The 25,145-nt window shown below is 35.1% G+C and overlaps 1 protein-coding gene and 1 long non-coding RNA gene across 3 annotated transcripts; both read left to right on the top strand.

Moving 5' to 3' along the window:
• Positions 1-7,181: 7,181 nt before the first annotated feature.
• LOC107803239 (pentatricopeptide repeat-containing protein At1g80270, mitochondrial-like) lies at positions 7,182-13,710 on the top strand. The gene is made up of 3 exons (XM_075230858.1): positions 7,182-7,321; positions 9,744-10,335; positions 12,295-13,710. The coding sequence occupies exons 1-3, from the start codon at positions 7,287-7,289 to the stop codon at positions 13,540-13,542; spliced, it is 1,875 nt and encodes a 624-aa protein (XP_075086959.1). The 5' UTR covers positions 7,182-7,286; the 3' UTR covers positions 13,543-13,710.
• A 4,288-nt stretch (positions 13,711-17,998) lies between these two features.
• LOC107823022 (uncharacterized) lies at positions 17,999-21,372 on the top strand. Of its 2 annotated transcripts, XR_001656528.2 has the most exons (5): positions 17,999-19,003; positions 19,096-19,195; positions 19,292-20,462; positions 20,536-20,683; positions 21,006-21,372. It is a non-coding gene; the product is annotated as an uncharacterized LOC107823022 (long non-coding RNA). The 2 variants fall into 2 exon arrangements; XR_001656527.2 differs by having other exon boundaries at positions 19,096-20,462.
• Positions 21,373-25,145: the final 3,773 nt, after the last annotated feature.

The following is a 25,145-nucleotide window of genomic DNA, read 5'->3' as shown; positions in this document are numbered from 1 at the left end:
GTGGTAATATTTTTAAAGCCATATACCCACCTCAATCACCTTTTGTTTTACCTAATAATACAAGCATTACTTTCATTGCATTTCAAAAATTTATTGAAGAGGATGTTGCCGCAGTCAGCATTGCCGAAATTAATAAACTGATTTCTCAAAATAATTATTTAAGTTTATATGTCAAAGTTTTGGGTGAACATATAAATTCTCTTGATAAAAAAACTTGACGAGTTAACAGTTTTGATAAATCAAACTTTGAAAATATATTGGCATCATATAATCTTGATAGTAAATCCTTTTTATTGGGAATAAGATACCTTATCCATTTTAGAAATTTATTTAAAAGTTTATAATTTACAACCAATCTGGGAACGCGTCGTTCTTTTTCTGCAACATTATTTACATAAAAAGCGGTACAAGACCACAGAGATTTTGAAGGTTTTATCAAACCCTTTTTTAATAAATTATCAATTTTATTTTTGCAGAATTCTACCAATTCAGCATTCATCTGACAAGGTCGAGATTTAGTAGGGATATCATCTTCAGAAAAATTATCTTCATATGGAAGAGTAACAATATGCTTTTTTCGATTCCAAAAAGCACTAGGATGATCAGCACAAATATCAATAGCAATTTGTTCGAAAATCAATTTAATCTTTTCCTGTACTTTAGTGGATTTTAAAGTATCAAATATATTCATACTATATAATTCTAATTATAAAGAATCAATATGTCTTTGCTTCATATCAATTAAAACATTAATATCTCTAGTTACGAGATCTGTAACAAAAGTATAACTTATTTTTTTATCTTTATAAGTTGCTGTAAATCCTTTGGAGTCTATGCTAGTAAAAGGATAAATAACGTTAATAAAAGGTGTTCCAAGTATAATTGGAGGGTATAACTGGTTTTTTACCAAGAAAAAGAAGTGAGGAATGTAGACTTTATTTTGACAAATACGTGTATTAGGTAATTTGTACTTTATATCTAAAGCATGACCAGAAGCAGATTTAACCATATGAGTGATTTTTTGAAAATATTTAGTAGGTACTAGCCCTTCTTGAATGCAGCTAACATCAGCTCCACTATCAATCATAGCAATGTCAGTTATGAAAAAACTATTATCAATTAAAATAGTACATTTAATATACCATTTATGAGCAGTAACAATTTGCATCATTCCTAAAAACATATCATGTTTAGGATTAAAATCTATAGGTTTTTCATTATCATCATTTTCAAAAATACCTTTATTTTTGTCATTAGATAACTCAGCTAGGGAATTATTTTTCTCTATCTGAGTAATCATGTGATCACAAATCATTTGATTTTGTTTAAGAGATTTAATTTCTCTTTTCAAATTTTTAATTTTGACTTTTAAATCGTCAAAAGAAGCATCTCTGATTGGTGTATTATTTTTATTATTAAGTCGGTTATTAATTTCTGACAAAGAATAAGGCGCAGAGTATTCAAATTCGTTTTTTATTTTTTAAAAGATTTTGAAGAACTAGAACTTGAACTTGCAGTCAAATTTATAATTTTTTCACGAATTTTATCATCAGTAACTTCTTTTAAAAGTTCTATTATATTATCAGATGTAATGGTTTTCATGTTCAAATCTTGAAATTGAGATTGTAATTTATAAAATTCATCATCATCACAAGTACATGTATTGCCTTTGCAAGTTGTACAAGTATTATCAATATTTTTATCACTATAAGATAAATCAAGTAAATCGACTTCAGCTTCAGATTCTGACTCAGAATTATAATCAAATTCTAATCTAGAAGTGTATAACAAACCATAAACCTTATCACGTAACTCATCGTCTAGTTCTAAGGTTTTCAACTTTTGAAGCGTACAATTTGGAGCTATATGGCCAAAATTTCCACATTTATAACACTTAATATCAGCAAGATCTCGCTTAGACCTATTTTTCGTAAATCTAGTAGACTTGCGATGGGCTTTTCTAGTATCATGCTCTTCTTCTAGTATCACTTGGTTTTTTGACACTTATAGTAAAGAAGATTTGAATAATATTTCACAAGAGTTTTATGAAACTTGTGCTTTACATAATTAAATTATGTATTTTATTCCTTGGTTTATAGTCACCTATTTACCATTATACATAAAGGTTTTAAAAAGATCTTATAAAGATGGGAGTGGTAATATTTTAAAAACTATATACCCACCTCAGCACCTTTTGTTTTACATAATAATACATGTATTACTTTTACTGCATTTCAAAAATTTATTGAAGAAGATGTTGCCGCAGTCAGCATCGTCGAAATTAATAAATTGATTTCTCAAAATAATTATTTGAGTTTATATGTCAAAGTTTTGGGTGAACATATTAATTCTCTTGATACAAAACTCGACGAATTATCAGTTTTGATAAAAGGAATAAGTACTAACAAAATCGATATTGCTTCTACTTCTGGAAGTAAATCAGACACTCAAATTGTTCTTACTCATGTTCAAAGATCTCCTGAGACTCAGGATTTTAAATTCAAATCGTTTAATGATTTAGAAGAACTTCTTGATAAAAAATTATCTGGTTTAAATATCAAACCAATTGATTTATCAAAAAAATTTGCTGATAAATTAGAAACAAGTTTTGATTATAAAAATAAAATTTGGTCAGAGTTTAATAAACTCAGAGGTTATCCCAAAAAGAATAATATGTATGCTGATAAACCCAAGATGCAAACTTATTATTATAATCGTCCTACTCCTCAAGATGTATTAATAGAAGAACGAGATTGGAATCAGACTAATACGTCTTATAGTGGTTCCGAAATTTATGAATGGAATCTTGATGGTTTGACTGATAGACAATTGACTATTCTTGTGCATAGAGTGCTTATGTATGCAACTATCTGTAAAAGTGTAAAAAATACAGATAGAACTATTTGCAAAATGATTATTGCAGGTTTTACTGGCCAACTTCGTGGCTGGTGGGATAATTATTTAACTATTGATGAAAAGGCTTCGGTTATTAATGTAATAGCCACTGACGAAGGAGTTGATAACTTAGGCATGGCTCTAGTGAAAAATAGAGAAGATGCTGTTTATACCCTTATTTTTACCATATTAGAATATTTCAATGGTAGATTTACCAATCAGTATGAGACAGTCCGTACTCTACTAAATGGTCTTAGATGTAGGACCTTAGGTGAGTTTAGATGGTATAAAGATACCTTTATGAGTAGGGTTATGGAATTATTAGAAAATAAGTATGAACATTGGAAAGTTAAGTTTATAGATGACCTTCCCTCCTTATTTGCTAAAAGAGTAAGAAAAACTCTAAGAGGTAGTTACAGTGAAATTCTGTATAAGGATTATACCTATGGAAAACTGATAGGAGTTTGCACATAAGAAGGATTAAACTTATGTAATGAGTTGAAATTGTCTACACAGCTTAAGAATAATAAGCTTAAGGAAAAATCTCAATTAGAAGACTTTTGTACCCAGTTCGGTTTACCCGAGACTTCTGCTCATAGTAAGAAGAAGAAATACAAGTATCATAGATACCATAACCTTGATAGTTCATATAAGAAAAAGAGGTCTAGATATAGATCTAAGGAATAACGTGATACTAGAAAAAGTTATCGTAACTCAAAGAGATTTACGAAAGATAGGTCTAAGAAGGATCTTGCTGACCTAAAGTGTTATAAATGTGGAAAATTTGGCCATATAGCTCCAAATTGTAAGCTTCAATAGTTGAAAACCTTAGAGATTGACAATGAGTTACATGATAAGATTTATGGTTTGTTATACACATCTGGTTCAGAATCAAATTATGATTCTTATTCAGCATCTGAAGATGAAGTTGATTTACTTGATTTATCTGATAGTGATAAAGCTTTAGATAATACTTGCACAATTTGCCAAGGTAATACGTGTACTTGTAATGATGATGAATTTTATAAATTACAATCACGATTTCAAGATTTAACATAAAAACTATCACCTCTGATAATGTGATAGAACTTTTAAAAGAAGTTACTAATGAAAAACTTCGAGAAAAAATTATAAATTTAGCTGCAAGTAGTTCAAGTTCTTCAAAACCTTTTGAAAACTCAAAAAATAAATTTGAATATTCTGCGTCTTATTCTTTATTAGAGGTAAATAACCGTCTTATTACTAAAAATACAACTTCTGCAAAAGATTCTTCTTTCGACGATTTAAAGGTTGAAATTAAAATTTTTAAAAAAGAGATCAAATCTCTTAAACAAAAACAAATAATTTGTGATCATAGGATTACTCAGATTGAGAAAATTAATTCTCTAGCTGAGAAATCTAATGACAAAAACAAAGGTATTTATGAAAATGATATTGAGGAAGAACCTATTAATTGTGATCCTAAACATGATATGTTTTTGGGAATGATGCAAATTGTTACTGTCCATAAATGGTATATTCAAATGTACTATTCTAATTGATAATAGTTTTTCTATTACAAATATTGCTATGATTGATAGTGGTGCTGATGTTAGCTGCATTCAAGAAGGTTTAGTACCTACTAAATATTTTTAAAAAACTACTCATATGGTTAAATCTGCATCAGGACATGCTTTAGATATAAAGTATAAATTACCTAATACGAATATTTGTCAGAATAAAGTCTGCATTCTTTATTTCTTTTTCTTGGTTAAAAACCAGTTATATCCTCCCATTATACTGGGAACACCTTTTATTAACGCTATTTATCCTTTTACTAGCATAGACTCGAAAAGTTTTACAGCTACTTATAAGGATAAAAAGATAAGTTATACTTTTGTTATAAATCCCGTAACTAGAGATACAAATGCTTTAATTGATATGAAGCAAAGACATATTGATTCTTTACAATTGGAATTATATAGTATGAATATATTTGATACTTTAAAATCCACTAAAGTACAGGAAAAGATTAAATTGATTTTCAAACAAATTGCTATTGATATTTGTGCTGAACATCCTAGTGCTTTTTGAAATCGAAAAAAGCATATTGTTACTCTTCCATATGAAGATAATTTTTCTGAAGATGATATCCCTACTAAATCTCGACCTTGTCAGATGAATGCTGAATTGGTAGAATTCTGCAAAAAAGAAATTGATAATTTGTTACAAAAGGGTTTAATAAAACCTTCGAAATCTCCTTGGTCTTGTACCGCTTTTTATGTTAATAATGCTGCAGAAAAGGAACGTGACATTCCTAGATTGGTTATAAATTATAAACCTCTAAATAAATATTTAAAATGGATAAGGTATCCTATCCCCAACAAAAAGGATTTGTTATCAAGATTATATGACGCCAATATATTTTCAAAGTTTGATTTGGTATATATCGTTTGAGTATGTTAAACAATATATCCAATATTCTTAGTGTAATATACATTGGTATATCATGATTAGTGTTGAATTATAGTATACTTTATTTGAGTATGTTAAATAATATATCCAATATATTTGATACATTACACATATGTATACCATAATTACTGTTGAATCATGGTATTTCATATTCTTAATATACTATATATTACTATACCATGATTAGTATATTATATCAAATTCTAGGATTCACCCATTTAACTATAAAAACAAAAAAAGGTGAAAAAGAGTGATGAGTTTTTATTTTAAAAAACTTAAATTTTCTTACAAAATTTAAAAATATTTGCAAATAAAAAAAAAGTGATACGACAACTCTCAGTAATTATAATTGATTAATGATTGTATAGAAAGCATTCCAATACTAATTTTAGGACTCAATAATTTATCTAGAAAGAACAAAAATAAAAATAAAAATAAAAGTAGAATAAAGTGATAATTTTGGCGGAGGAATTTGACTGAAAAACTAAAACCAAGATTAAAAAAAGAAGTAATAATAATAATAAGAGAAAGTGACAAATGTTTTTGACGAAGAGTTTTACTTTAAAGAATAAAATTAAGAAAAATAAAAAAATACAACAAAGAAAAATAAAAACATAAGAAAACTAAATAAAGTAAAAAAGAGTGAGATATTGTTACTTGAAAGAACAAAAAAAGAAAATAAATTAAAAAAAAAACTGAATAAGAGTGCAGAATGTTATTACAAAAAACAACAACAGTAAAATAGAAAAAATAAAAGAAAGCGAAAAAAGTGAAAAATATTTGGAATGAAGATATTTTACAGAAAAGAATAAAATAAAAAAAAAGGAAAGAAATATAGCAACAAAAAAAAAAAACTAGAAAAATATAATAGAAAGAGCGTGAGTCATTGTTACTATAGAAAGAACAAAAAAAGAAAAAATAACTAAATAGAAAAAAAGAAAACAAAAAGTGAAAAAAAGTGTAATATATTATTAGAAAGAAAAAATAAAGTAAGAAAATACCACAGAATAGGAAATAAAAAAGAAATCCAAAAAAGAAGAAGAAAGTGAATAAACCAAAAAAGAATAAGGAAACAAAGAAACAAAGGGGGAGGTGAAGCTTGGACATAAGAAGGTAGGGGGCATCTAAGTAATAAAGTCTTCAAAAGGAGCATATTCGTCATTTTTTGAAAAAGAGAGTATTTTGGTCATTAAATCTTTAAATGGGGGTTCTAAATGTCCCCTTTTTAAAAAAAATTGGGTAGAAAGTAGGCCCTACACTGTGATAATATGGATTAGTCAGGTAAATAAATTTGGAATACTAGCTAAACCCAAAAAAAAAAAGATTTACAAAGATATGTATCGCCTTAAGAATTTAGCCCCTAGTTTTCTGTATTTGCTAGTTTCCCCCATCTTAACAGCTTATTTAGACGGTTGTTACCCATCGTTTTATAATGTATTCTATTATGTTGTGTTATATTGTATTGTATCATATCGTTTTATAAATACAATATTTAGATAGATTGTATTGTTTACGGTTGTTAAATAATATTTTGCTGTTTGATTTGATTGTATCGTACTGTACAGTAACTGATAAGTTTACTAATATATCCTTAATTATTTAAATATTAGATTTATCAAGAATTATGCATAAAAATAATTTAAGAAATCCTCTTTCTACTAATTTATTATCAAATATGTCTTATAAATAGATTAAGTAATTAAATTCATACAAATTCTAACAAAATTAGTAGTAAAATAGAATTATGAAGTAATAAGTTAAGGGCATAATTGGAAAGAAAAGAATCCCGTAGTACCAAATGGTTGTATAAAACAATATGTAAAACGGAAACTCAAAAGAGAGGGTTTTTAGGGTTTAAGGATTCTTTGGTTTCTTCCATTTTGGGACTCTTAACTCATACCCACGCTCACATTTACCCTTTGCGAAACCAATCAAGCATGTGGGCAATTCGTCGAGCCTCTCCTTCCTTCAAGTAATCCCATCTCTGAATTTCTGTTCTTACAGTTGTCTGTTGATTGTTTTTTTGCTGCATTTTGTGTCTGTGTTTTAATTTTTCATTTTGCTTTCTGATTCTGTAGTATGTGTAGTGTTGAAGGAAATAGAGAACCAACTAACCAATCTCCCTTGAAAAAGGTTTTTCCGTCTGGTGTGTTTAACATGGACGCAAATATGACTTCCTTCATGTCCCTTGTTGCATATATCCCAACTCTTATTCCCTACTTTCCACCTTCAATACTAAAAAACTACTACCAAAACATTACCCTTGTACCCTCTACCATTTAATGCTTAATCTTATCAAAGAATGATAAAATTGACTGGAAATATTTTCCCAAGGACATTTTCCTTCATACTAAACACCTCCAATTTTGCTGTTGCTTGGTGAATCAAGTATGGCTCATATTTTGTGTTTACCTGTAGGGGTTTCTGAGTAGAAAACTACTCCTGTTTTGGGTAGGAAGTGTATGCTGTTTTGGGTAGGAAGGTTTGCCGATTCTTCTTTATTAATATCATAATCCAGTTAGCATCCAAGAGTGTGGCCTAGTGGCCAATTAAGTGGGTGAGAACCATGAGGTCTCAAGCTCAAATCCTAGTGGAGGCAAAAAACACTAGGTGATTTTTTCCCATCTATCCAAGCCTTGGTGGATAGAATTATGTTGGCAGGTATCTCGTGGAATTAGTCGAGGTGCGCGCAACGTGGCACGGACACCACGGTTATAAAAAAATCAAAAGAAAAAATCATAATCCAGTTAAGAAACATAAATGGGAGTTCTTCTGCACTTCTATGGTCTTGTTACTGGACCTTCGAGAAACATGTCTCCCGCAAAACTGTGTATAGACTACTGTAGAGCTTACTTTTGCTACAGAGAAAGTAAAATTTTGCATTGATAAATCATTTCTGGAGCATTTTTCAAAGCTTGTTTGGATATAATGTAAATGACATATGATAATCATACTAATTGAAAATAGAAGGCGAAATACATAAAGGGCCCCTTTAAGTTGTCCACAACGATCAAACAAACACCTCAATTGACCTCTTTATCAATTAAACACTTCAAGTGTGTATTACATAGATCAAGCAAGTACATGTCGCTGATGTGGCATATGCGTGTTTGCTAACCAGATTTTGAGCGCGTGATACATTTTTGCAGCCTAAATTTTTGTTTTTTAAAAAAAAAAACATGAAATAGCCTGCAGCTTAGCCTCTCTTCTTATTTCAAGTGAAACCTACCATGAAACCGCCATAGATTCCATGAAAATCAACCACTAAAGCTTCAACTAAGCCACCTTAAATCACTAAAAACTGCTGCCTTTCATCATATAACTTTCTGCGTAACCTCCAGAGCTCTGCCTAGTTGCGTCGAGCCAAAATTAATCCCCAGCCCAGCCAAAAGAAGCAGCAAAAATTGCAACAACAATAGCTGCGAAAACCACCAAATCTCCACTGGATAAACGCCCTTTTTCATCCAACAATACCTTCATTCCAATAGAAACACACAAACAACAACCAATTATTTGAAATGATAAATTAGAGAAACAAAAGTGATATAAGCCCAAATTCATAGCTAAGAATATGATGGAGAGAGAAGACTGAAGTACTGAACAATGCAGTAGTGTTTCTTTCAACTTTGCTTGGAGCTCAATTTTCCGGTGAAAGAGATGAGCTTTTTCCGGCGAGGTCCGTCAATGATTCCATAGTGGGTTCTCTGTTTTGGCTATTCTCTGTTGTTTGGAGGATGGATTTAGGAAAAGGGGATGGAGACGTAAAAAAGTGCAGAATGAAGAAGATGAATGGGGGTGGGAGTGGCGCTGGTTTTGGGTGGAAGGAAGAAGATGAAGTTGAGGGGGGATGAGAGGGAGGCACTGCTTTGGTTAAAAGTGAGGGGAAAGGGTTTTTCTTTTTTTGAATTTATTTTTGTTTTTGTTAATTATATGTGTTAAGTTTTTATTACAAATTACACGTGTCGTTCGTTGATTGGTTCATTTGCCACGTCATTGGCAAGTGTAACTCACGTATATGATCTATTGCACTCGGGTATTTACTTGATCTATGTAATACACACTTGAAGTGTCTAATTGATAAATGGGTCAATTGAGGTGTTTGTTTGATCGTTGTGGACAACTTAAAGGGGCCCTTTATGTATTTCGCCAAAATAGAATATAAGGGTAGTGTTTTGGTGATAACTTTGAGTATTAGAAATTTACAAGAACACTGTCATGTTGGTTAAGGCAAGTGATATAGAGTAGGGAGTGCTAGGATTGTTACTTTCAACATTTATTTATCTTCGCTATTTTTTTAACATAACTATGTGTTTCAATTCCTTAGAGGGAGGAGAGAGCTTTTTCTAGCATAAATTATGGGTACTTAAATTGATGAAATTGGTTATCTGCTCCAGGAAACAAGTGTTCACCGGCGGGCACTCTCGAATTTGCTATGCCACTTCAGAAATATCAAGTCAGTGTTTGAAAGGATATAGTGATGGGTTTAAAAAGGCTTCCAATGTAATTTCAGATAAACCTCTTGCATTTAGAGGATTCCGAGGAACAACTCATGGTTTTCTCAGATTATTCATGGAAAACCGAAGTTTCTCTTTACTAGCTGGCACAAAGAACAGCGGAGAGGAGGATAGTGATTCAGATGATGGGTTTTCAGAGCTTGAATCTTCTACTGAAGCAATACAAGAAGCCAACAAAGACGTCGAGTCAGCCTCTGAGCATGAGCTCTCCGAAGATGATGTTGATGGTGAAGATGTGGAAGCACCTCGAGAGTTAGAGCTGTCTGATACTGAGACTGATGTTAGCAAACGGAAGTCTCCAAGAAAAAGAGTTTCTTCAGCATTATACAATGCTATTGTGGCTGCACCAGCTTTATCTGTTCATAAAATTATGGATAAATGGGTTGAAGAAGGAAATGACGTGACACGGGCAGAAGTAGCAGCAGCGATGCTTAATCTTCGTAAAAGGCGTATGTATGGGAGGGCACTGCAGGTAATCTTTGTCTTTTATATTAGATCAAACATCTTATTTATATTTTGATGCATTTACAGGTTTTACCATTGGGGTCTTAAAATGCTAATTGTGTTTCTTGTCATAAAAAATGATCATTGTTTGTTTACATTAGTTGCATGGTCATTGCATTTACAGATTTCAGTTTATACCATGTAAACTCAGCAACCATTAGAGATTTATGAAATAATGAAGCTTGAACACCAGGAAATCACTTTTTCCAATAATCTGGGATTTACCACAAGCACTTACTCTCTAGTTTGAGAAACTACAAGAAAATTTCGGTAATACATTATGATCAAAACTTCTCTAATTACTCTTAGCAAAGACGGAAAGGTTTTTTTTCCTGAAAATCTCATTCCCTCGTGATAGATGTTTTTATGTTTATTGTGTCCTCATTATTGAAAGTCGAAGCCTATTATGAGATTGACTTGGCTCTTAACATGGCGAAAATGGAAAATAGCATATCAATCAATCTATGAACTGTATGTCAATCCCATATTATTTGGGGCCGTGATATGAATCTTTTATATATTCAGGTCTATCTTGGTTCATTCGTTCCATACTAGAAAGTAATGTGTTTGTTAGAGCGCCTCACATTGGTAGAGGGAATGAGTTGTTGTCTTTTTATATAGCTTCAAACAATCCTTACCTCTTGATCTTACTTTTGAAGTTGAGTTAGATCTAAGGTCTATTTCTTTAACATGGTATTATTAGAGCTAGACCATGCCTGTTGTGTTTTCCAATTTTTGGCTCCACTTGTTATCCACGTTCCAAATGTCCAGACCTGGGCATGTAGAGGGGTTAGAGTGTTCCACATTGGTTGAGTGACTGATTTGTTGTCTCCTTATATGGTATTGAATAATCCTCACATCTTGAGCTAGCGTTTTGGGTTGAATTTGGCGCAGTCCATCTTCTTAACAGTCTAATTTAGGGGTTTTCTAAAACTAAAGGTTCTGTAAATCTCGCTGTTATAATAGTAACAACAACTGAGCTTCAACTGTGTCATATTCTTAGTTAAGTTTGCATTTATTCTAAGAGATTGTAGATTTTCTGGAACAACTTTCTTCCATGTGATTTTGGGTCCTCTCTTACCGCCTTCAGTCACCATAGTAATGCACCTACAGAATGGTGCATTTGGAGGTTTGTGTAGGATATAACCAAACCATCTCAAATAATCTTCTCTCATTTTATGGTATATATGTGTTATTGGCACCCTTTGTCTGGTGTAATCATTTTTTTTTTCAATCTTGTATAATTGCAAATCCATCTTTACACTGCATTTCTATGATACCAGTTTTGTGAATATATTGAGTCCTTAAGGCCCAATATACACTCCAATTTAATACTCCCTCCGTTTTAAAAAGATTGGCACTATTACTATTTGGGAAGTCTAGGAGGTTGTTCTTTGACCATGTTTTTCTTAAATATTTTATAAATATTTTAAATTATGAATTTTTATTACTTATAATACTTTTTATGCAGTTTCCGAAAATATAAATTTTATTTTCAAAAACTTGAAGAATCTATGTCCAAATTCATAGTCAAAGTTAAGTACTTCGACCCTCGTACTCCGAACTATGCCAATCTTTTTGAAATGGAGGGAATATCAATTTTCTCGCTATCATTCTACACAAATAGCCTTTCACGTATTAGGTGTTTTCATATTTCTAGCACTCCTCTAACACTTTCCCATTTCAGCCATCTCATTTTAGTTATGTCTGCTACATCTTCCATTTTAGCCATCTCATTTTAATCATGTGTGCTACATCTTCATCTATCACGTCATTATAGTGGAAGGCTGAGATTGGACATTTGAAGTCTTGCATTTTAGACTACAATCCTGTCCAAACTCACCTCACCTACGTCCTTCTTGGTTTGTCCATTTCTATTGTAATCATCTTGCTTTTATTCAAGTATAGTAATTCTTGCTTTTGGCAGCTCTCTGAGTGGTTGGAGTCAAAAAAGAATCTCACTTTTACTGATAGAGACTATGCTTCTCGTGTTGATTTAATTGCTAAAGTCCGTGGTCTACAAAAGGCAGAAGATTATATTGGGATGATACCAAAGTCTTTCAGAGGTGAAATTATTTATCGCACTTTATTGGCTAATTGCGTCGCTGAAAGTAATCTGAAGAAATCTGAGCAAATTTTTAACAAAATGAAGGACCTTGAACTCCCATTAACATGCTTTACTTGCAATCAGTTGCTCCTTTTATATAAGAAGACTGATAAAAAGAAGATTGCCGATGTTCTCTTACTAATGGAGAAGGAAAATGTGAAGCCATCCCTTTTTACTTACAAAACATTGATAGATGCTAAGGGGCAATGCAATGACATATCTGGAATGGAGCAAATTGTTGAGACCATGAAGGCTGAAGGGATAGAACCTGATATCAACATAAAGAGCATCTTGGCAAAGCATTATGTCTCGGGTGGTCTCAATGAAAAGGCCGAGAATGTCCTAAAAGAGATGGAAGGAGGAGATATAAAGGAAAATCGCTGGGCATGTCGTAGTTTGCTTCCTCTTTATGCAGCTCTTGGAAGGGCCGACGAAGTTGGTAGAATCTGGCAAGTTTGTGAGTCTAATCCTCGGCTAGATGAATGTGTGGCTGCTGTTGAAGCTTGGGGAAAGCTGCATAATATTAAGGAGGCGGAAGCAGTCTTTGATAAGATGGCAGCAAAATGGGCAACACTCTCATCGAAGCATTATTCAGTTTTATTGAGAATTTATGCAAGTCATAAGATGCTGTCGAAAGGAAAGGACCTTGTGAAGCGTATGTCTGACAGTGGTTGCCGAATTGGGCCATTGACTTGGGATGCCTTAGTCAGACTTTATGTTGAAGCAGGAGAAGTGGAAAAAGCAGATTCGATATTGCATAAAGCTGCAGATTCGAACCGCTTGAGGCCAATGATTAACTCTTATTTGGTTATTATGGAACAATATGCAAAGAGAGGTGATGTTCATAATACTGAGAAAATGTTTCACAGAATGAGGCAAGCTGGATATGTTTCCCGAATTTCCCAGTACCAATGCCTTATTCGGGCCTATATAAATGCCAAAGCTCCTTGTTATGGAATTGCTGAGAGAATGAAAGCGGATAGTGTATTCCCAAATAAAGGATTGGCAAACATGTTGGCTCAGGTTGATGCATTCAAGAAGACTGCTGTGTCTCATTTGTTGGATTGATGTATGTACCCTATCTTGAGATATCAGTGGTTGTACTAGTCACTTGTAGGCTCAATACTTTTGAGATATCAGCTTCACTAGGTTTTCGTGTTGCTATTCTTGCTTTTTACGACATTTTGTTTTTGAATAATTTTTTATTAAAAGTGGCATCTATTACCTACTGCCCAAGGAATCTTTGTGAAAAATCAATAGGTGGTGGTGTTTTTAAGATGGTTGAGCCTAAATAGCTATCTTGTTCGATTTCTCGATAAAGAGCAATATGGCCAACAATGGTTCTAATGTATATAAAAAGTATTTATTCTTTTAGACTTCTTACTATTAGATAATGTCCATAAATCTCATGTGCAAGTTGGAATCTAGTTCTAAACCAACAAGAAAAACCAGAATAATTAAGATGTTTCATTTTTATGAGAAATATCTGAAAACTGTAATTTTCCCCCAAAAATCTTCAAACAATATTTAAGATGTTTCATTTTTAGATAGCATGAGTATAGTCCATCTCTAACCTACATGTTAATATGCAAGTGAAATCATGAATGTCAACAAAATCGGGTAGCACGAGGAAATGCATCTTTATGCCTGTATCTCAAGTACGCATGTCACATGCAATGCACCTCAGTTATGAACTCATGTACTCACACTCTCAGAGTACTCAATCTCACTGCCTCGTATTCTCACTCACCATGCTCAATACTCAGCACACTCAGTCACTCAGTACTGTACAGGGCAGATCCAACCCAAACATAAATAAATCCAGGGCAGATCCAGCCCAATGCAAATGAATCCAGGGCAGATCCATCCCAATGCAAATGAATCTAGGGCAAATCCAGCCCAAAAATCCATAGCAACTACGCCCACCGTGGATGTGCAGACTATGGAGGGGTCGATCTAGCCCAAGTGCTATAATAAGCCAAATCCTGGCATGAATCAATAAAGCCTGTTGCGGCGTGCAACCCGATCCCATAAATATCACTCACAACATGCCCTCAGCCTCACTCAGTCATCAATCTCTCCAGTCTCTCGGGCTCACGATGTCATGAAAAATCAGTCACAAATGATGATATGATGTATCAATAGATAGCAATAGAGACTGAGATATGATATGCAAATGAATGAGTATGACTGAGTATGTAATTGCAATGTAAGCAAATAACTCAACAGCAGAAATGACCTCAGTGGGTCCCAACAGGATAAGCATATAGCCTAGACATGGTTTCTAACATGGATCACAACTCAATTACTCTAGCACGTAGAAATTTCATGAATAGACTAAATCACAATTCACACGGTGCACACCCACACGCCTGTCACCTAGCATGCGCGTCACCTCAACATCAATCACATAACACGTAATTTGGGGTTTCATACTCTCAACACCAAGTTTAGAAGTATTACTTACCTCGAACAAGCCGAATTCAATACCGAGCAAGCCAAACGATACTCCAAAAAATGCCATCTCGTGCGTACCGATCTCTGAACGGTTCGAAACTAGCCAAAAATAACTCAAATACATCAAATAATGCCCAAGGAAACAATTCCAATCGATAAAGATCGAATCTTTAATCAAAAGGCCAAAGTCAACCAAATAGTCAAACCCGAGCCCACACTTCGGAACCCGATGAAACTCACAAAATCCAACAACCCATTTAATTACGAGTCCAACCATACTAGTTTCACTTAAATCTGACTCCGAATCGATGTTCAAAACTCAAAAATTCACTCTATGAAACTTTAGACAAAAAACCCCAATTTCTCTTTTGAAATCATCAACCAAATGCCAAAAAACGAGTATAGATTCATGAAATATGATCAAAACCGAGTTAATAATGCTTACCCCAATTCGTGTGGTGAAATTCCTCTCCAAAGTCGCCCAAAACCGAACTCCAAGTCTCAAAAATGAGAATAAAACAACCAACCCTCGATAATATAGCTTCTGCCCAGCGTCGTTCGTATTTGCGAACCAATTTCCGCTTCTGCGGACTCGCACGTACGACCAAAAATCTCGCTCCTACGGAAGAGCACTGACAGCCAGCCCATCGCACCTGCGGAAAATCTCCTCTTCTGCGCAAACGCAGGTGCGAACAAACTTCACGCACCTGCAGTGCCTCTCGCATCTGCGCCCTCATGCGCCGCATCTGCGCCTTCGCAAATACGCAGAAAACTCCGCATTTGCGGACTCCTGCCTCCAGTACAGTCTCCGCTTCTGCGATGTTACTGCCGCTTTTGCGGCTCCGCACCTGCGCCCAAGGCTCCGCAGGTGCGGTCACACCAGATCCAGCAAAGGCCAGCCATCATACATGAATCAAAGATGATCCGAAACACATTCGTAACTCACCCGGGCCCTTCGGGATCCCGTACGAATATACTAACAAGCCCAATAACATAACACAGACCTACTCGAGGCCTCAAATCACACATAACAACATCGAAACGACGAATCGCACCTCAAATCAAACTTAATGAACTTTTAAACCTTCAACTTCCATAACTCGCGCCGAAACATATCAAATCAACTCGGAATGAACTCAAATTTTGCACACAAGTCCCAAATGACATAACGAAGCTATTCAAATTTTCGGAACCGCAATATGATCCCGATATCTTCAAAGTCAACTCCCAGTCATACTTATGAACTTTTCAAACGTTCAAATTTCCACCTTTCGCCAATTAGAGCCGAAACTTTCTAGAAATGTCCAAATGCAAATCCGAGCATACGCCTGAGTCCAAAATCACCATCCGCACCTAACAGAACCATCAAAACTCCAATTCGAGGTCAAATACTAAAAAGTTAAACTCAGTCAACTCTTCCAACTTTAAAGCTTCAATCATGAAATTCATTCCTCCAAATCAATTCCGAATAACGTGAAAACCAAAATCGACGATTCACACAAGTCATAATACATCATACGATACTGCTCAAGACTTCAAATGAATGAACGGAATGCAAATGCTCAAAACGACCGGTCGGGTCTGTAAAGTACTTTTTTTCAAAAATTAAACGATAAAAATGGAAGAAAGATATGCAACCTTTTATGACTATTGCTTAATTTGAGCATAAAGCGATTTGTATGATCTTTTTAGATGTTATTGCAAATTAGTAGGTTCTACCGTTGTACGAGCACTAGCACACATGTTTACATTATTTCCCTCCCCCTCTCTACCCCACACAAAAAAAAGGGAAAAAAAAAGACAAGAAAAAACATGTACATGTTGCTATTTTCATCATTTTTATAAAATTGAAATTCCAAATTTCCTCTTGCAAACTTGTTTTAGATCATGATCAAGTTACGTTCAAAGAAAGTAAATCCAGATCTAGTGATCATACAAATGACATCCACCTTTTTTTCCTTTTATCTTTTGACCTGTGGGGATTCCTCTAATTGTTGACTTTTTGTTTCATAAATACATATTTTAAGGAAAAAAAGAAAGAAAATTAACATTGAAATTGAAACTTTTGAAGCCAAACATTGAATTGGATGAAGAAAAATTCAATTCTTTACTAGTTCACTCACTTTTCAGGTCTTTTCGCATTTCCTTAAACTGTAGACAAATATAACCAAACAACCTAGACTAGGCCTTATCTCTAGTTCTCTTAGGGGTCGATTGGTTCGAGGGATAATATAGTCCCGAATTAAATTAGCGATTAGCTGCAATGTAAGACAAATTGAGTACTATTTTTATCACACACTTCATGTGGTATCGTAACCTCAAGATTAAATACCAAAACAACACATTTACCCTTCTCCAAATTTTTCTCCCGAAGTCCTTTAAGAAAGTCAAGGTTAAAATTAAAATTAAAAATCTATCTCAATTATCTAGTTTAAATTAAATACGTATTTTATACCATATCCCGTATATCTCAGTTTTAGTCTAATGAACCAAACATCTACCAAAAAAGTATATCCACTAAATATTTTTCTCGGTGTTAGTTCTGGTATTATAATCTCATCACTATTAATGATAACTTGTTCACCAAACAAACGACCCTTAACTAGGTTAAAATTTTATTTTCTCCTTGTTCACAATTAAAAAAAAGGAAAAAAGAAAAGTTGTTTTGTCCATTAGTTTGAAGTTCATGAGGCTTGACCATATCATCCCCGTTTCACAAACATTTATGCACTATGCAATTATTTAGGGAAATTGACACCTATGTATAACTCTAAAGAGTAATTAGCAGCCATTAACCAATAATTGATATTAGCACTTGTAGCCTAAAAATATTATAGCAAATTATACCGAATGGACCTTTTTAGAACCATCAACAGATTTTGATCCCTTTAAGAAAATTTTAGTAAAATAGCCGCTCTACCAGAATTTTGAAGCAACTGCTAGAAATTTAAAGCACACTGCCAAAATTTTTCCATCTGAAATATTATGACGACTGCCATATTTTGTGGCAAATTCTTGTGATCACCGTATAAAACTTTCTGGCGATTGCCATAAAAGCAAATTCTGATAATCATCATATAATTTTTTTAAGCGATTGCCATATTTTTGAAAATTCTGGTGAATACAATATAAAAGTTTCTGACGATTATCATGTTTTATGACAAATTTTAGTGTGATTCATATGAAAAATTAAGGCGATTGCCATATTTTTATGAGAAATCCTCTGATGATCACCATATACAAAATTTTGTCAATTGCCGGGAGCACTTTCCAAAATTTTGGCGGAGGCTATTGTTTTTCGAGACTTCTCTTACCGAGGTCAAAAAGTTAATAGTATCATCGAAGTATCCTTTTTCTGTCATTTTCCCAAAAAATTGACAAAAAGTAACTCTTATAACTCTCTCTCTCTCTATTCACTTTTTTTCTCAACTCCAACCCAGATGTCTTCTCCAACAACCCATAACATTCCCATAATTTTTTTTAAATAGTCCTCTATCGGCAGAAAAAATGACAGGCCACCGGAAAGTTTCATTACTGGCACATTTTCATATAATGTATAGCATAGTGTATATCTTATATATCATTGTATATTATCCATCGCATTTTCAAACAAAGTATATCAAATTGTATGTCATGTGTATCATTGTATATCACACATCCAACGATGTATATCACGGTATACAACGTAATATACATACATGTATACATGTTGATATGCAAATATACACCACCACAAGCATCCAATGTTTCACATATTCATACATCATCTGCCGCATCACCTCCACAAAAATTCCATGACCACCAATCAATCGTGACAACACAAAAACCCACTACAATAAAAAGATTAAAAAAAGAGGGAAGATTTTTTTAATTTAAAATTTACCCTTCCCAAGACCGTGCATGAACGCGAGTTGCCTTGTGTATCGGGTTTCCCTTTTTGTCTCCCAATGTCAGCAACAATTTACAAGTTTGATGGGGTGGAACAATATCTTCGAAACAAGAGAGTTCAATTATGGAGGGAGAGAGAAAGAAAGAGGGGGAGGGGTAGCTACATTGACTACCTATTTTATAGGTAACTTTTATCCCAATTTTTAATAAATTGATTTTTCTAGGTTGATTACTTTTTGATGAAGAACCTTATGATAAACTATTTTTGCACTTTAGTGGTAGCAAGTCTGATGATGTGGAACAATATGCTTAGAACAACAGAGTTCATGTACGAAGAGAGAGAGAGAGATGGAATGTGATATATGGAGAATATATGGTAAGTTGGGTAGATGAGACTGTAATTTGCCAATTATTTTATAAAAAATGATAAACCTTGCTAATAATTTGGAGTTGTGCTATTTCTTGCCAATAGATGGACCGAGTTGTATCTACATGCCAATTTGAGTTGTGTCACTATCTATTAAGTAAGTACATATTAATAAAGTTAGATTTCACTGTGTTTTTTGTTGTTGTTGTTGTTGTTGTTTATTAACAAAGTCGGAGGTATTTTCTATCTTACACCTTCTAATTTGTGATGAATTTCTACAAATAGCAATTCATAAAAATCAACCATTGGGAGGAGCTCACAATAAACTTGGCTAAGCTGCAAACAGTGTGAAGATTGAAGACATCTCATAAGCTAGTTGAACTACAGTTATTTTTCAGTCCGTTATAAGTTGTACTATGACAATCAATTTATAATTCGGTAGTTATTTGCTGTATTCCATTTTGGCTTGCTTTCCTGTAAAGTCTCTCAAAATCTTCAAAGGGTTTAAGGCTTCAAAGCACTCTAGTAATTCATTTACTCATCATTTTGCATGCCACTGATGGCTTCGGAAGAGAATGACATCATATGAACATAGTTTCACGCTCATAAGGAGGCTTGAAAGCGGATTCGGGTTGGTATCATGATAGGGTATTCAGAAAATTGAGTCGAAAAAAGGATTCAGGGGTGGGATGCCAGGGGGCTTGCGTCGCGAACCCTGGAGACGTCCCAACCCTCAGGACTGAAATGGGAGGCAGTGAAGTCCTCCATCCACTATTGGAAGATTCGTGATTATGCATATGCTTGCAGATCTAAGCTTACAACTCCATCTCAAGCAAGTCATAGTTTTTTTTTTTTTTTTTTTTTTTTTTTCTGTTTTCATGTTTTCTATATAGATATATTATTGGATAAGGTTATGTTTACAATTGTATTAGTAGGTAGAAGAGCACTTTATCTCAGCTATAGAAGAGACTAACAATAAGAATCCCCTGGAACCGCTACTGATTTATTATGATTCTGATGAAGTCAGAAGGCAAGTTGCTGCTTCCACACAAAGGTTTAAAGAAGGTACTCTGGTATATATTTTTGTAAGGTTATATGTAGACATGTATGCAGTTGTGCCATTGTATTTCAAAAGCATGTCATACCTGCTATCTGCATTTGACTTTACTAAGCTCCATTTCTTAGCTGTTGTGTCGCTGAAGTGAATTACCAATCCTGGATGGTATCTTTATGGCAGTTAAGGATGACATTGATTGCTATCCACATTCATCAAAGGGTATGTACTCTAGCTCTAGTCGCCAAATCATAGTTCTTTGCAAGGATCTAGTTACATACTTAATGATAAACAGGTGGAACAACTTGGTTTCACGAGGTTCATGAAGTAAAGAAGGATGCTGTTTGCGTCTCAAGATTACGAAATTGTGATGTACTTTTGGTTGGCAAGACAAATATGCATGAATTGGGCCTTGGAACAACTGGAAAGAATGCGAAATTTGGGTGAGTTTAGTTTACAAGTTGTAAATAATAGACAAAAAATGCTCGCAGTTCATATGAAGTAAATCATGATACTAACGTTGATAATTTAATCAAGTCACACATTTGGTCAATATTAAATTAAGTAGAAAATCTAGGGAAATTTTTTCCATGAAGACAAACCCTAAAGATTCTATAGAATTGTATCCTTTTGAATGTGCGGACTATACCTAAAGCTATGTAGATGAACTCTAATAATTTTGCACTATTTACTTTTCAACTCTGTTTAGGAATATTTTTTCATTATTAACAATAGTATGGGTGAGTGGATTTGTTTATGTGACAGGACAATCAGGAATCCACATGCTCCATAGAGGTACACGGGCGGGTCTTCCTCATACACGCTGGATTAGCGCTTGACAAGGATGATTTTCAAGTCAACATCATAGCATTAGAGTGCTTTATATGGGTCAAGATCAAGCATGTCTATATTAACTACTTTGGCAATTTAGGCTAGCTTTGTAATTTGGCTCTACTTGGCTTTCTTACTAGCTTAAGGGTATTTTGGTTATTTAATCCAAATACCAGCCTAGTATAAATAGTCTCTTACTCTCATTTTGAGAGGAAGCTTATGATGAATTAGCAAATAACTTGAGAGATTTTAGGGTATCTTACTTTCTCTTTATTTTATCATATTTTCTTAGATTATTCTATGTTAGGTTAATCTTGTATGAGTTCATGTTCATACTCTTGGGTTATCTTTTGTATTTGAATATTAATTCGTTATTCTATTTAATATAGTTACTAAGAGCTTTGAATTACATTCTTTTACTTAGCTCAATCCGTGTTACTTGTTCTTGTTTTTCCTTGATTAGTGTTCAATCATAGAAATTTTAAGGGGTTTAACTAGTTCCTTTCGATGAAATCCCAAGGTTCGATCAAGGTAGAGTAGTGAAATCTTTAACCCTCCCTTTCCTCTCTCTAGAATAGTTCTCTCCTCTCTCTAAAATGACAAGTGTTCCCCCAAAAATGAACCCTTAGGCTAGATAAACGAAATAGGGATCGGGTTATAAAATTAAAAAAATAAAGCCCCGACACATGCGACCGCATAATGCTTCTGCGGTCTGCAAAATAGGCTGCATAATGGCCCTCCGGAACTGGGCAAGTCTACCCCACTCTATTCGCATACCTATTCTGCGGTCGCATAATGCCGCAGAACTTCCCTCCGAAAATTTTCATGCGGGGTCTGCGATGGGTTATGCGGCCCACAAAATAATTATGCGGCCGCATAATGGACCGCATAATGGTCCGAAAAATTGCCCCATTTTTCTGCCTCAGTCTGTGTCAGATTTGCGGTCCGCAGACCAGTTTTGCGACCGCAGAAACGCCCTGCACTTCAAAATTTTTTTGCAACTCCCCCAACGCACTGTACAACCCAAAAGTCTGTACCGCGTCGAGCAAGCTCGCCGTGAAGAATCTCTACAATCGTCAACATGCAAGTCCACTTCGGCACCATAAAACCCCGAGTTTTAGGTAAAAAGTTTACGGGGCCTTACATCCTCCCCCACTTAAGATCATTCGTCCTCGAATGAGGGTTGAAATATACCATGAGCACTCAATGTGATTCAGTTGCTACAACATACACTAGCAGTTCTAATTTTTGACTAACTCCCTAAATTTCCAAATATTTTGCTAGAGTCTCCCTTGTAATTGGACCTATCCACATGCCAGAGAATCCCAAAACCAGTCCTAACAACATATACAGGAACCAACGACACAACATAACATTAAAACAATGCCAACCGTGGCCTCACGAGCAGTATACCACCAAAAAGGAACACCTTTAATATCAAATGTACGAATGATACATAATTCACAGAAGGTAACTCTTAGCATTTTCATAGAACACAACTTTATAGATACATGTCAAATAAATGAGGGTACTTCTTCTTCATTTCTTCCTCGGCCTCCCATGTGGCCTCTTCAACTTGCTGGTTCCGCCATAGTACTTTCATAGAGGCAATCTCTTTGTTACTCAACTTTCGGACTTGTCTATCAAGGATGGCAACTGGAATTTCTTCATAAGTCAATTCTTCATTAACCTCAATGGTCTCAACCAGAACAATAAGCAACGAATTTCCAACCACCTTCTTCAACATGGACACGTGGAACACCGGGTGCACTAAAGACATTTCTTGAGGTAGTTCTAGCCTGTAAGCCACCTGACCAATCCTCTGAATGATTCTGTATGGTCCGACATACCTTGGACTCAATTTCTCTTTCTTACCAAATCGCATTACACCCTTCATAGGAAAAACCTTCAAGAATACCCAATCATCTTCTTTGAACTCCAAATCCCTACGACGAACATCCGAATAGGACTTCTGACGACTCTGAGCAGTTTTCAACCGCTCCTTAATAATCTTCACCTTCTCCATAGTATGATGCACGAGGTCTGGACCTATCAACTCCGCTTTCCCAATCTCGAACCACCCAATGGGAGATATACATCTCCTACGATATAAAGCCTCGAATGGTGCCATCTGAATGTTGGCATGATAACTGTTGTTGTAGGCAAACTCTATGAGCGATAACTGATCATACCATCTACCTTTGAAGTCGAGAACACAAGCGCGCAACATATCCTCAAGCGTCTGAATAGTCCGCTTTGCCTGCCTGTCAGTCTGCAGGTGAAAGGATGTACTAAGATACACATGGGTACCCAAACCTTGCTGAAATTTCTTCCAAAACTTAGCCGTGAACTGTGCCCCTCGATATGAGATAATAAAAATTGGAGTTCCATGTAACCTCCCTATTTCATTTATGTACAACTGAGCATACTATTCTGTTATGTCGGTAGTCTTAACAGGTAAGAAGTGTGCTGATTTCGTGAGTCGATCCACAATCACCCAAATCGAGTCGAATTTGCGAGGAGTGTGAGGTAAACCTACCACAAAGTCCATATTGATCATCTCCCACTTTCACATCGGAATCTCTATGTTCTGTGCCAACCCACCAGGCCTTTGGTGTTCGGCCTTCACTTGCTGATAATTTGGATATCTTGCCACAAAGTCCGCTACATTACTCTTCATATAGTTCCACCAATAGACTTCCCTAAGATCATGATACATCTTTGTAGAGCCCGGGTGCACGGAATACCTAGAAGTGTGAGCCTCGATCATGATTCTTTCCCGGAGACCATCCATATTTGGAACACATAGACGCCCTTGGTACCTTAGGGTACCATCATCCACACCAAGAGAAAAGGCCATGGTCTAATATTTATGAATCCCCTCCTTCAATTGTACCAACAATGGATCATTGAATTGCTTCTCCTTGACTTCCACCACAAGCGACGATTCATCCCTATTTTGCACAATCACCCCTCCTTCACTAGAGTCCGCAAGACGAACTCCCAAACTAGACAACCGATGAACCTCCTTGGCCAACGGCCTTTGATATGCCTCTAAGTGAGCCAAACTACCCATAGACTTCTGGTTAAGAGCATCCGCCACAACATTAGCCTTCCTCGGATGATACAGAATATCGATGTCGTAATCCTTGAGTAACTCAAGCCATCTCTTCTGCCTCAGATTCAATTCCTTCTATTTGAAACTGTATTGTAGGCTCTTATGGTCCGTGAATATATCTACATGGACCCCATACAGATAATGACGCCAAATATTCAATGCAAATACCACTGCCGCAAGCTCTAAGTCATGTGTTGGGTAGTTATTTTCATGGTTCTTGAGTTGTCTAGAAGCATAAGCTATCACCTTGCCATGTTGCAATAATACACACCCAAGACCGATCCTTGAAGCATTGCAATATACCACAAATCCATCCGTACCCTCTGGTAGAGTCAACAACGGTGCTGTAGTTAATCTTGATTTCAACTCTTGGAAGCTCCTTTCACAAGTATCTGACCATTGGAACTTAACCGCCTTCTGCGTCAATTTAGTCAACGGAGAGGCAAGAGTGGAAAACTCGTCCACAAACTTCCTGTAATATCCAGCTAAGCCCAAGAAACTGCGAATCTCTGTTGGGGTAGTAGGTCTAGGCCAATTCTTCACGGATGAAATTTTCTGGGGGTCAACCTCAATTCCTTCTCTAGAGACAACATGACCCAAGAACGTGACAGATTCAAGCCAAAATTCACATTTCAAAAACTTCGCATATAACTGGTGCTGATACAGGGCCTGCAAAACTGCCCTGAGATGATAGGCATGGTCCTCCTGACCTTGCGAATAAACAAGAATATCGTCAATAAACACTATTACGAAGGAGTCGAGGAAAGGTGTGAAGACCCGATTCATGAGATCCATGAAAGCTGCGGTGGCAGTTGTTAGCCCAAAGAACATTACCAGAAATTCAAAGTGCCCATACCGGGTCCTGAAAGTTGTTCTCAAAATATCCTGCTCCCTGATCTTCAACTGGTGATACCCGGATCTTAAATCGATCTTAGAGAAGTACTTAGTACTCTGCA

Source organism: Nicotiana tabacum, chromosome 15 (assembly GCF_000715075.1).
Source record: "Nicotiana tabacum cultivar K326 chromosome 15, ASM71507v2, whole genome shotgun sequence".
NCBI classification, from domain to species: domain Eukaryota; kingdom Viridiplantae; phylum Streptophyta; class Magnoliopsida; order Solanales; family Solanaceae; genus Nicotiana; species Nicotiana tabacum.
This window is presented reverse-complemented; position numbering and strand designations above follow the sequence as displayed.

What these genes read in the sequence shown, in the direction of transcription:
- LOC107803239 (XM_075230858.1), top strand. Translation starts at nt 7,287, where the DNA reads ATGTGGGCAATTCGTCGAGCCTCTCCTTCCTTCAA. An exon ending in CGAGCCTCTCCTTCCTTCAA is followed by an intron (nt 7,322 to 9,743) that starts GTAATCCCATCT and finishes TATCTGCTCCAG; the next exon opens with GAAACAAGTGTTCACCGGCG. An exon ending in TGTATGGGAGGGCACTGCAG is followed by an intron (nt 10,336 to 12,294) that starts GTAATCTTTGTC and finishes TGCTTTTGGCAG; the next exon opens with CTCTCTGAGTGGTTGGAGTC.